This window comes from Sparus aurata, chromosome 22, assembly GCF_900880675.1.
Source record: "Sparus aurata chromosome 22, fSpaAur1.1, whole genome shotgun sequence".
Lineage (NCBI taxonomy): Eukaryota > Metazoa > Chordata > Actinopteri > Spariformes > Sparidae > Sparus > Sparus aurata.
In genome coordinates this window covers 7,784,143-7,795,086 of record NC_044208.1, presented here as the reverse complement: position 1 = coordinate 7,795,086, position 10,944 = coordinate 7,784,143, and the positions used below count along the sequence as shown (strand labels likewise).

The window sequence follows — 10,944 nt, the reverse complement described above, 5'->3', positions numbered from 1 at the left end:
GACTGGAGTTGAGCCTTCGTCCTCAAAGAATGAAGCTTCCCAAGACGTAGATAAACTCTCACCTGGAGCTAAATCTCCACATGGTATCGCTGCTTACATGACTCTAACATAGATCATACTGATCAGCTAACAGCTGGAATATCTGACAGATAATCAATAAAAGTTGACTGCTGCTCGTTTAACACCAGTTCAGTGATCATTATCAGTTATTAAGACGATTTAATGAGATAAAATCAAGAACTCTAAAGAGTCTGAGGCTCATCGGTGAGTTTTGAAGAGTTTCCTCATCCTCGTTTCGGATCGCAGCTCAGAGCAAACATCACCAGCGGAGGAAGAAAGTAGGTCCAAAGCATTCTCTCCTCTTACGTCTGTAATGTCAATTGGCATTGTTGGCCGCCTGCCGTGTCCGCGTCGCTCCGCCCCTCCATGTGTTGGAGTCTGAGTCCGGCGGGATAAGGGCAACTCGTCTCCTCCCGCAGCCGATCAGCTGGACTTCTTCCCAGGGAGGCGCAAGAAGCAAGAAGCCGGAGGGAGGGAGGGGGACGCAGGCAGAGCCACCCGGACCGGACCGACCCGACCACATCCAGCACAGAGCACAGGGGGTGTCCGCACCATGTCCTTCAGCCCAAAGCACTCCACTCCCTTCTCAGTCACCGATATTTTGAGCCCGATGGAGGACAGCTACCGGAGGTTTGGAGGGATGGATCACACCGCGGGGAGCCTCGGGTCCCAGCTGGGCGCCTACCGGCAGCAGCAGGTCCCTCAGCCCGGTATGACGCATCAGCAGCAGGCGCAGCAGCATCAGTCGCCTCACCTGCACCATCATCACCACCACCATCACCATCACCACCTGTCCTCCTCCACTTCATCCTCATCCTCCTCCTCTTCTTCAGCCACAGCAGCAGCAGCCGCCGCAGCTCTGGGACCCGGCGGGCCCTACCATGTGCCCCACGGGGTGCCGCAGTTCTCCGGGGCCGTCGGCGGGTTCTGCAACAGCGGCATCGGGAACGTGGGAGACCTGCCGTCCTACCAGGAGACGGTGCGCAGCGGCGGGGCGGCCGCGGCAGCAGCGGCCGCGGCGTGGTACAGCAACCCCGAGCCCAGATACCCGACGAGTAAGAAGTTTTACGCACAAAGAGTGATTTCCCACAGGATGGATACAAATGCAATATTGCTAAAAAAAAAAAATCATAATGAATTTCAGTGTGTGTTGGATACTTAACTATGACTGCTTATTACATATTTCAAAAGGCACATTTATCTTTATTATGTTTCTCTGTGAGGACTTAAAACAGGCCTCTTCTGGATTCATTTGACTTTTAATCGGTTCGACTTTCAACATTTCTTGTGATTTTAAATTAAAATGACTTAAATGAATTCACTCTTTCATGTCAAATTCAACATTTCTTTTATTTATGGACTGCTCACATTTTAACATTTGATGACTGGACAGAGGCCTAAAATTAATTCGCTATTTAATAAAAGTCGAAAGGTTTACTTGCTTTATCCTCTGCTTTTCGTCTTCTATAATTTCTATATATAATGTTTTAAAAAAAACAAACTGTTTTAAGATTTATTTTAAACCATTACATTAAGAATTCTGCCAAAAGATAAAAGGTGTTTGCTGATACATTTAACGATTTGATTTTGACGAAGATGTTAAATTAAGCGGTGGGCTCGTTAGATTTCATTTTAAACATGGGTAATTTTTCTTGTCAAGTTTCCAGATTTATGGGCCCCTCCGCCGGGATGAACATGTCCGGGATGGTGGGCAGTCTGGCCGGGATGGACTCCACCAAGTCCATGGTGTCGCTGCACGCCGCGCCGCGCAGGAAGCGGCGGGTGCTCTTCTCTCAGGCGCAGGTGTACGAGCTGGAGCGGCGCTTCAAGCAGCAGAAGTACCTGTCCGCCCCGGAGAGGGAACACCTGGCCGGACTGATCCACCTCACCCCGAACCAGGTGAAGATCTGGTTCCAGAACCACCGCTACAAGCTGAAGCGGCAGGCCAAGGACAAGAGCTCGCAGCAGCTGCAGCAGGACGGTGGAGGTGGAGGAAGCGGCGGAGGTCTGTGCGCGACGAGCCACCGCTCCTCCTCAGTGTCGCCGGTCCTCTCCAAGAAGAGCTGCCGGAACGACTCCAGCGCCTCCAACCAGATCGGAAACCGACAGGGCGGCTCGGGAGAGGCCTTGACCGGGACCCCGCAGCAGCATCAGCAGCATCAACAACATCAACAACAGCAGCAGGTGAACCAGCTGTCCTCCACGGACGAGCTGGAGGATTTGTCCCCGAGTCCGCCGCTGGGACTGCACGCTCAGATCAACATGACGCAGACGGACGCGGCGCTAATCGAGTACACAAACAGCATGATCGGCTCCAATTTACTGTACGGGAGAACTTGGTAGGGACACCGAGATGGAGGACGGACCGGATCAGGCCTGTGGGGCCCTCATTCCCGTGTTGGATATTTGAGAGAACCCGCTGCAGGACAAAAAAAACAAAAGAGACTCGTTTTCTTTTTCTCTCCGCGCGTAAAGTTCTGGTTCCTTTACGCACACAGGGACTTAAAAGACACTCGGTGGTTTTGAGCAACAAGGCGCGAAAATAAACTGTATATTAGAGCCTGAACCTGTTGAGAATGATGTTATTTTTGTCCCTCTGCAAAAATATCTGTGAAGTCTTTTTTTTTTGTTATCGACAGCTGCTGGAAACAAAACCACTAAATCTGATGTGAGGGGATTCAGGATGAGGCACGCGTCTGTGCTTCCCGTTCATTTCTACGACTGATTAAATTATTGCAGGTTTATATAGTATATATATATGGGCTGAAATCTACAGCTACCTTTTCTCGGTTGGAATTAAACGAATTGAGAAATCTTTTCAGTGGAAGTGAAGTCATCCGATATTCTTTGTCACCACTGGTTTTTATTTGTTTTCAGTATTGAATAAATGATATTTTCATTTTGGATATTTCGATGGTTTTCTTTTTGTGCAGCCTGAAGCAAAACCGTGGTTATTTTCAGTGTTTTTCTTTGTTTTTTCCCATAATGAAGTTTGGTGCAAAGGCAACAATTATAATTTGCAGCAGGCAAGAAGCCGCGTTATCAACAAGAATGTGGATATAAACGGTGGTTTGCGGCGCAGCGAGTCTTCAGAATCTATATCTCAAACCTGAATTAACAACAAAGAACCCCCCATCATTTTTCATTTTGTTAGGAAATCTCGATTCAATTTGACATTAATCAAAAAAAAATTAAGTGACTTTTAAAGTGTTTTTGCTTTTAAATTTTAGTGTGAAAAACACCACATCATTTCCGCACATCCTGGTGATTCCTCCCGTAAAACAAATACAATTCAACATCAACGTTTTATTTCACTTTTTTTTTTGTTCAGAAACACGTGAACACTTCGGAGATTCCTCTCAAAAAATAAACACAGGACACTTCGTCCTTTGACTCACTTGTATTTTACAAGTTTTACAGGCCTTTCATCTTAAAAATCACAGGTTACATCATGAAGGTTTTTTTTTTTTAAGTAGAATAAAAAGAAAAAACAAAAAAATTAATTGTACAAGAAGACAATAAAAATGAAAAAACATGACATGTCTCCCCCTACAAATAGTTGCCCCACTAACTGTAAACCCACGGTCCCAAAGTCCAACATCACTTTGAGTTTAATTCCAGTTATACCGGCTGGATGGAGGAGGAGGAGGGTAACCTCTGCCGGAGCTGTAGCCCTGAAACACACAAAAGTCCCGCATTAAATAAAAGCTGCAAGTCCATTAGATGCATCTACAAAAACATTATCAGCTATCCGTATTTTATATTCAATTTATGTCTAACAGTGACTTCATTTTATAAATATTTTTTGTTTTCACCTTTTTCTTGACTGGATCAAATTTTAAGATCTAATCAAATCAGCAGTTCTATTTCTCAAAGATCAAACAAAAAACATGCATAAAAACGTTAAATTCGCCAACTAACACTGCTCTTATATAGACAAGAAAACAAGTGACCAAATCTGAGTTGTATCTTCTTTATTTGTATTTAAATTGAAAGGTTTCTAACGTATTGGAGAGTTCCCTGAACCTTTAAACAACCCGCAGGATTTAAACACCTTTGTCAAACTGATCACTTTTGGAAAATCTTCCATTTTGTCTATTGTAGCATCGTTACTCATCGGGTCAGTTTATACAAACTATATCGAAAATAAATCACTGGAGCCATGTTCTACTGAAAAACAGTCCTTATTGTGTGGATCATCCTGGAGCTTCGTCTTTTCCTTGTGCCAAACGAAGAACTGACGAAGCAACTGAGCAAATGTCCAGGGAAATTCTTCTGTAATGTTTGTGGGACTGAACGGTTTTAAGTTTACTGAACATGTTTTCTCCAGTTTAGTCAACTTTAATTTGGTTTTACAATAAAGACGACTTAAGTTTGGTTGAATAAGTCTATTTGTAAACTAAAATTATATAAAAGGCAGCAGTTGAAACAGCCCAAAATCACAACATTGTTACGGTTTATTTTTTTCAAAGTAGCATCACAATCTAAATCTTATTCACCTCCACTGGTTTGGGATGAAGGCTGATACCCTCCAAAAATTAAATATGAGAAAACTTGAAATAAATAAAATCAAAACGGTCTTGAACATATCAGTGGTGATAATTGACAAAACAAGGTAGCGGTTTAGTCAACAGCCTGTTGGTGCTTTTAACAGTTTTAATTGAATAAACCAAACAAAATTTTACATTTTAAACAGTGAACTTCCTCTCAGCTTCATCAGTAAAGTTTAAATCAAAGCTGAAGAGACAACTGACGAACACAACACGGTCCATAAGATAATAAGCCCAACTAGAGTCAACTTCCATTTTAATTGTTGATGAATCAGAAGACAGTCTGTTGTGTGCCGATTCAAATGTTCAGCTCAGGGGTGTTTTTGTCTCGTGAAGGTCAAATGTTTCTTTCACAGAAATAAATAATTATCATAATCTGAAGAAAGAATTGACAGATAAATTGATAAAAATAATACACATGAATCTTCTAAAATACAGGTTAAAACCAAGTTTGCATTAACATTTTTATCAGCTGAAAAAAAGAAGGATAAATAGGATACAAATTTGACTTGGTGATCAAAAACGCTTCCAGAAAATAGTTCTTTTATGCCGCTAATGACACAATCACCTGAAAGGAATTTTAATTTGATCAAAACAAGTAGAGTGAGCTGGGAAGAAATTTCAACTACGTCTTAAACAAAATCCGTTCCAGCCACACCAGACTTGAGCTCTTGCTAACTTTTATTAGTAAGATGACAGAAAATGTAAGTTTAAAAAAATGGAGACAGAAAACATCGCTCACCCGGTGTCTGACTGAGCGGAGGTGCTGGAGCTTTAAATGATCAAACTGAATGAAAAAGCATCCGCACGCCTGTGAAAAACCTGGATTCTTGTATAGAATTGTGTTCACAAATTCTCTTTCAGTCCCGAAATTAAAGTTTAAAATGTTTGAGCATCTGGAAATCTAAAGTAATTTGAAATTCATTTTCAAGTATGCTAGACAACATGTCCAGATATTTCAAGTTGAAGAAGAAACTTAAACCCCGCCCCCGGCTCGTCAGAACAGTTTTAAGGCTTATTTACCTGATGCTGCTGACCCCGGTTGTCCCTGCGATCGTGCCAGTTGTCTCTCCGCTGATCGTAGCGCTGCTGGTAGCCGCCCGGCCCGGCCCCTCCCTGCCCGCGGCTCGAGTTCTGCTGGTACGCCGACTGCTGCGACTGCATGGCCCGGTCCCACCCGTGACCCCCACCTCCGTACTGCTGCTGCCTGGAGATTCAAACAAATCACATCTGTCAGCCTCTGAAAAAGTCCCATCGAGTGCTCTCCAACAAGGTCTTAAATTAATATTTCCAACCTGTCGGAGCCCAAGATGTGTTTCTGTGTAAAGTGGAGATAAAGACCTTGTGAGAAGAGTCACCTGCTCTGACAACTCTAACATCCCTGAGTCTGTTAAAGCAGTTTAAATTCTACAGCACAAAATCAAACTCAAATTCATGTCACAGTCAAGTTAGAAATACTTTAACACAGGTTAAAACAGGTTAATTCATTTGGACAAGGCCATGAAGAAGAGTTACTGCATGTTGACATAATCACCTTTAATTAATTTCTGATGAGCTTTTACTCTGAAAGTTACCCTTGTTATCAGCTGGATGGTGTTAACCACTGTGGATTAAAGACCTTATATTGCTACATTTATATTATGGGCTGCATATCATATCGGGGAAATTCTTGCAGATAAAAGAGAAACCGTTAGTATGAAGGTAAATTGTTTTCAACAACAAACACAACATTTACAAACCGAGTAAGTGGTTGTTTGCACTAGGGCCCAGCCGATATGCAGTTTGTGGGGCCAATGCCGATATCGATATTAGGGAGTAAAACAATTTGATACCGATTTAGCGAATGATATACACATTTTTTTGCACCGATCCCTCAGATGTGGTTATCAGAAAAAAAGTTTGACAAAAATGTTAGTAGTCAATTAACTGAAACAGTAAACTAAACTAAATTAAAAACATCGTTTTCTGCACTATTTTTTAAACCAAAAGAAACATATCCGGTGTCAACAACACATACGCTCACTGATACTGATATCTGTGGCACGTCAATATCGGCCCATACTATCAACCAACTGATACGTAGGTTGGGCTCTAGTTTGGATCTTAAAAGTTGGTTAGCACTGCGCCAAAACACAAAGAAGAAGAATATGGAATATCAAGAAAAATCCATCTATGCTCACTACACCTCAGCCCTTCCTACCCTCCAGTGTGCATCGACTACAGCTTAGAAATTGCTTTTTAGAACACAAATATGTGAAACTATCAGTGTCTTATCAGTATCGGTATTAGCTATGATATCAATATTCAATTTTTTGCACAATTAATCAATTCGTTTTGTGGTCGATGAATTTTAGAAAATGGAAATGTGTCCACAACCCAGAGATATACAGTTTTTTTCTTTTTAAAGTAGGAAAGACACCACAAAATATTCACATTAAGAAACTAGAACCAGAGATTTTTTTTACTTTAACCTTTTCTTCAAAAAGAACTCTGAACTGATTCATCTTTTATCAACTTAGGGGACAAAACTAATTGATTAACTGATTTACTGTTGCAGCTCTATTCATAGGGCTAAAATGTTCCCATTTTAAAGACCTTCTTCTAAGTAATAAACTACATAAATGCTGAATTAATGTATTAAATTATGTTTAAAGACACGGGCACAAAAAACAGAAGATGAAACAATTACTTGATTGACAGAACACTAGGAACAATCTGCAACTATTTGGATAACTGATTTAAGTACAAAGAGTAAAAAGACTCTAATCTCTTGTGCGAGTATCTGCTGCTTTTTCCACTGAACATTGGGGTTTTTGGACTGTTGGTCCAACAAAGCTTGTACCGTGATAGACATTTTTCTCCATTTTCTGACGTTTCATAGACAGTCTGTAGATTCATTTATCAAGAAATGGTTATTAGTTGCAGCTTTACACAAAGCATTCAGCAAAATTATTATTGAGATTGAGTAGCTTTTTTTTTTTGCTACTTGATTTTACATAAAAATTTGTCCTCAACAAGTCCTGATGTTCTAACGACCAAATAATCCGATTGTGCCACTTCATAGGTTTAGATCGATTCATGTCATGTTTCATTCCAGCCAGCAGATAAAACTCTGAACTCTCTGGTGGCAGCCTTCATCTCTGACCTCTCTAAACCCCCATCGACATGCGTTTACTGAGGGATTGAGCTCTTAAAGAAGATAAAACAGCCTCTCTTCTCGGATGACTTTGTGTCGATGCACATGAAAGAACAGAGAATGAAATGAACCATATTCACATATGGCTCAGATCGCCCTTAGCCCCGATATAAGGCGTCCGTGGGACCGAGTGAAGAGTCGGCACGCCACGGCCCTCCAAACCTCCGCCGGACAATGTGTCAAAGCAACAGTGATATTAAAAGTCTCTTCTTTATAACAATGAGGAAAGAAGAGAGTGAGAGCAGCAGCCCCATCCCTCATTACTGAACCATGTCACACTCTGACCAGCGCCGGACTTAACCGAGCACTGGAATCCATAATCCCCTCTCTCCAAGTTCCTCCTGCATTTAATTTGGTCCGGTCCCGAGTAGTTAAAGAAACTGTTTTCAATCGCCGCTAATAACTACTGACCTGAGGTGACAGCGAGCCACAATGGGCCTGAAAAAGTTGAACCAGAGAACCTGATTAGGACTTTGGAGAGGTCTGGAGCCAGAATCAATAGCTGGACTGTGCGGCCACAGCAGAGGGAACGATGCGGCCTCCAACAGCATTAGTGATGCCTCATTAAGTTGCACAAACCTCCTCGAGCGAAATTTGTTTTGGAGCGACAGGGAAAAAAATCTCAATTCAGCAGCAGGAGCAGTACCAGCAAAGCCCCCCGACGGAGGAAGACAGAGTGCTGGTGGAGAAATCAACGAGGGGACTTAGAGGGAGACGAGCTACAATAGCCAGAAACCAGGGCCTTGAGATGTTTAATGCACACAAGTTCTACCTGTGAGTCTTCAAAGGAAACGGAGAGAGGGAAGGAATAGAAGATTTCTTGCAATACAACATTTCTGACTTCAAGTGTTCTTTCCATTAAAGTCCTTAGCTGAAAATGTAACAAAGACATGTCAAAAGCTAAAGTAATTCTCTTTTTGGGATCACTGTTTATATCCAACCCAACCACAGGAACAGACGGGAGGTAAATGCCAGCACACTGACCGTGAACTTCCTCTGACAACCAGAAAATGCATATGTGTGTGTGTGTGTATATAAATATATACACTCCAGCTCACAAATCGGCCAACTCACCTTGGATACTGAGGCTGGTGGAAGGAGGGAGGCGCTCCCAGCAAACTGTTCTGCCTGGAATCTGCGGAGAACAAAAGACGACATGTTCAGAAGTGGTTCTACTGGGTGAAGTCTGAAGTTTTCGAAGAAGCAGGGAGCTTAGTCCTTGATGATTTCTCCTGAATTTGACCAGAATCTGAAAGTCTGTTTTTTTTTTTAAACTCAATATGCAAACAGAAGAACAGTGCAGAATGTTCTCAGCTGGTTTACCTCAAAGTTTAACGTGTGGCTCAGTTTAAATACTCGACAGGAAGGAGAAGTATTTCACATTACATCATCTGAAACGAGATTTCCGAGTTAAACTGCGATGAAACCTGAGAAAATCCTCTAGCCAAAATTGGAAGGATTTGACATGAAGCGTCAATGCTAATTAACCCACTTCAAATTCAGTTTTAACCAAAAAAAGAGAAGGAAAAAAAAAAAAAGAAAGAAAGATACCAACTATTAATTTCTGTCATGGATACAGAACGAATCAGTTGTCATGATAAAATTAATCTCTTTCAAACGTCGAGTCGTGCCAGGCTCTGGGGGTGGAGGGGGTGAGGAGGAGGGGGGGGAGGCAGTCGAGGGAGAGCTGGAGCGCAGCATTTGCATTTTTTGTTCAGAAAATGAAATAAGCATTCAGCCGGCAGCATTGTGGACACCTCAAGTACCCTGGTTCCATCGCTGCAAGCCCTTCACAAAGACACACTTAAAAAAAAAAAAAAAAAAAGGAAAAAAAAAGAGGAGCTAACGGCTTCTTCCAGATTCACTGTTGCCAAGGCGATGACCAGCTGCGAGCTGCGGACTTGTTTGTTTATAGGGGCAGGCCTGCTGAGTGGTTCAGCTCAGGGTGGGTGAAGGGTGCCATGAAAAGGACCTGGAGACTCACATTTACAAACCCGTCGGTGTAAAAATTCTGATTCGACCGATACAACTTCACGGAGGCTTATACGACAGTTGTATATTTATTGATTATCAGGCTGTGATTGAAAATATACACCATGATAACTTGACAACCATTGATTCGATAGGATATTAAATCAAAATACCCGCATTAGTTGAAAGTCATTCACCAGGAAACTTTGAAGGAAATATGTTGTGTTACAACTTCTCATTGATAAATACTTGCTGGTTTTCTTCATCTTCTATACACTTGTTTTCAAGTTTCCAGAACAATTTAAAAAAAGAAAATACTAAGGTGCACATTAATCAGCAGTTTCTTTATATTTGCATCAGTGACTATCAGGAGTTGAGTGCATTATGATTAACAGTTGATAAAGCACATTTTCCAGGTAGGTGCTATTAAATCTAAGCAGAAGAGGACAAAACAAGATGTCATTAAAAAAAGTGTGTTTCAGTCTCCTCATTTCATCTTCAGGCGGCTTCAGGATTTATTTGCAGTGCACTGTGTCGAAGTCATGTACACTTTTGAACACATCATATGAATGACTTCTCTTCTAGTATAATCTTACTTGCACCAGGGAGCTTAGCATAACTACCATCCAAACTTAAAGAGATCTACAAATATGTATTTACATAATCTGTAAGATTCACCACTTTATCACCAATAATGTTGCTTGAAATGTAGTTTTAAAACCAAGAACTGAAGGTTGATGTGGAATAGCAGCCAGCTCTTGGAAAAACTTTCACTGAACATGTTGACATGAGAAAATTAAACTTTTCCTGACTTGCAGCTTCAATAGATTTTTTTTTTAATCAAACTGGGAACCAAAAATTCAAGCTGCTTAACGTTTCTTTGTGATGTGAGTGACCCGACAGTAACATGGGACTCAATACAATACAATCCCTCGACACATTCATGATCGTGATATTCAAGTATTCTGGTTATTGTGTTCATTAGCCACACTAGCAGTTCAGACATTCCTGTTCCCCTCAGAATAGATTATATTAACTTTGATGATCCCTCAAGTTTTCATCTCCCCCCAAAGCAAGGTCAGTTTCTTTTAAATTGTCCAATAGTTCAGTTTACGACCAAATACCTGCTTACATTACCATCAGCCTATGGTGTACTACTTGTTTATT

At 41.5% G+C, this 10,944-nt stretch overlaps 2 protein-coding genes across 4 annotated transcripts in view; one reads left to right on the top strand and one right to left on the bottom strand.

The window, feature by feature from the left end:
• The first annotated feature begins 457 nt into the window (after nucleotides 1–457).
• nkx2.4b (NK2 homeobox 4b) lies at nucleotides 458–2,966 on the top strand. 2 transcript variants are annotated; one of them, XM_030405305.1, is made up of 3 exons: nucleotides 459–770; nucleotides 894–1,115; nucleotides 1,721–2,966. In XM_030405305.1, the coding sequence occupies exons 1-3, from the start codon at nucleotides 614–616 to the stop codon at nucleotides 2,401–2,403; spliced, it is 1,062 nt and encodes a 353-aa protein (XP_030261165.1). In that variant the 5' UTR covers nucleotides 459–613; the 3' UTR covers nucleotides 2,404–2,966. The 2 variants fall into 2 exon arrangements, with proteins under 2 accessions (XP_030261164.1, XP_030261165.1); XM_030405304.1 differs by having other exon boundaries at nucleotides 458–1,115.
• Nucleotides 2,967–3,445: 479 nt separating this feature from the next.
• The window catches only part of xrn2 (5'-3' exoribonuclease 2), a 40,847-nt gene continuing 33,348 nt past the window's right edge, over nucleotides 3,446–10,944 (bottom strand). For both annotated transcript variants that reach the window (XM_030405302.1, XM_030405303.1), the window contains 3 exons: nucleotides 8,881–8,941; nucleotides 5,634–5,817; nucleotides 3,446–3,734 (listed from right to left, as the gene is read on the bottom strand). In XM_030405302.1, the coding sequence (XP_030261162.1) occupies nucleotides 3,672–3,734; nucleotides 5,634–5,817; nucleotides 8,881–8,941 (308 nt within the window). In that variant the 3' untranslated portion in view covers nucleotides 3,446–3,671. The remainder of the gene's footprint in view (nucleotides 3,735–5,633; nucleotides 5,818–8,880; nucleotides 8,942–10,944) is intronic.

What these genes read in the sequence shown, in the direction of transcription:
- nkx2.4b (XM_030405304.1), top strand. Translation starts at nt 614, where the DNA reads ATGTCCTTCAGCCCAAAGCACTCCACTCCCTTCTCAGTCACCGATATT. An exon ending in CGAGCCCAGATACCCGACGA is followed by an intron (nt 1,116 to 1,720) that starts GTAAGAAGTTTT and finishes TTTCTTGTCAAG; the next exon opens with TTTCCAGATTTATGGGCCCC.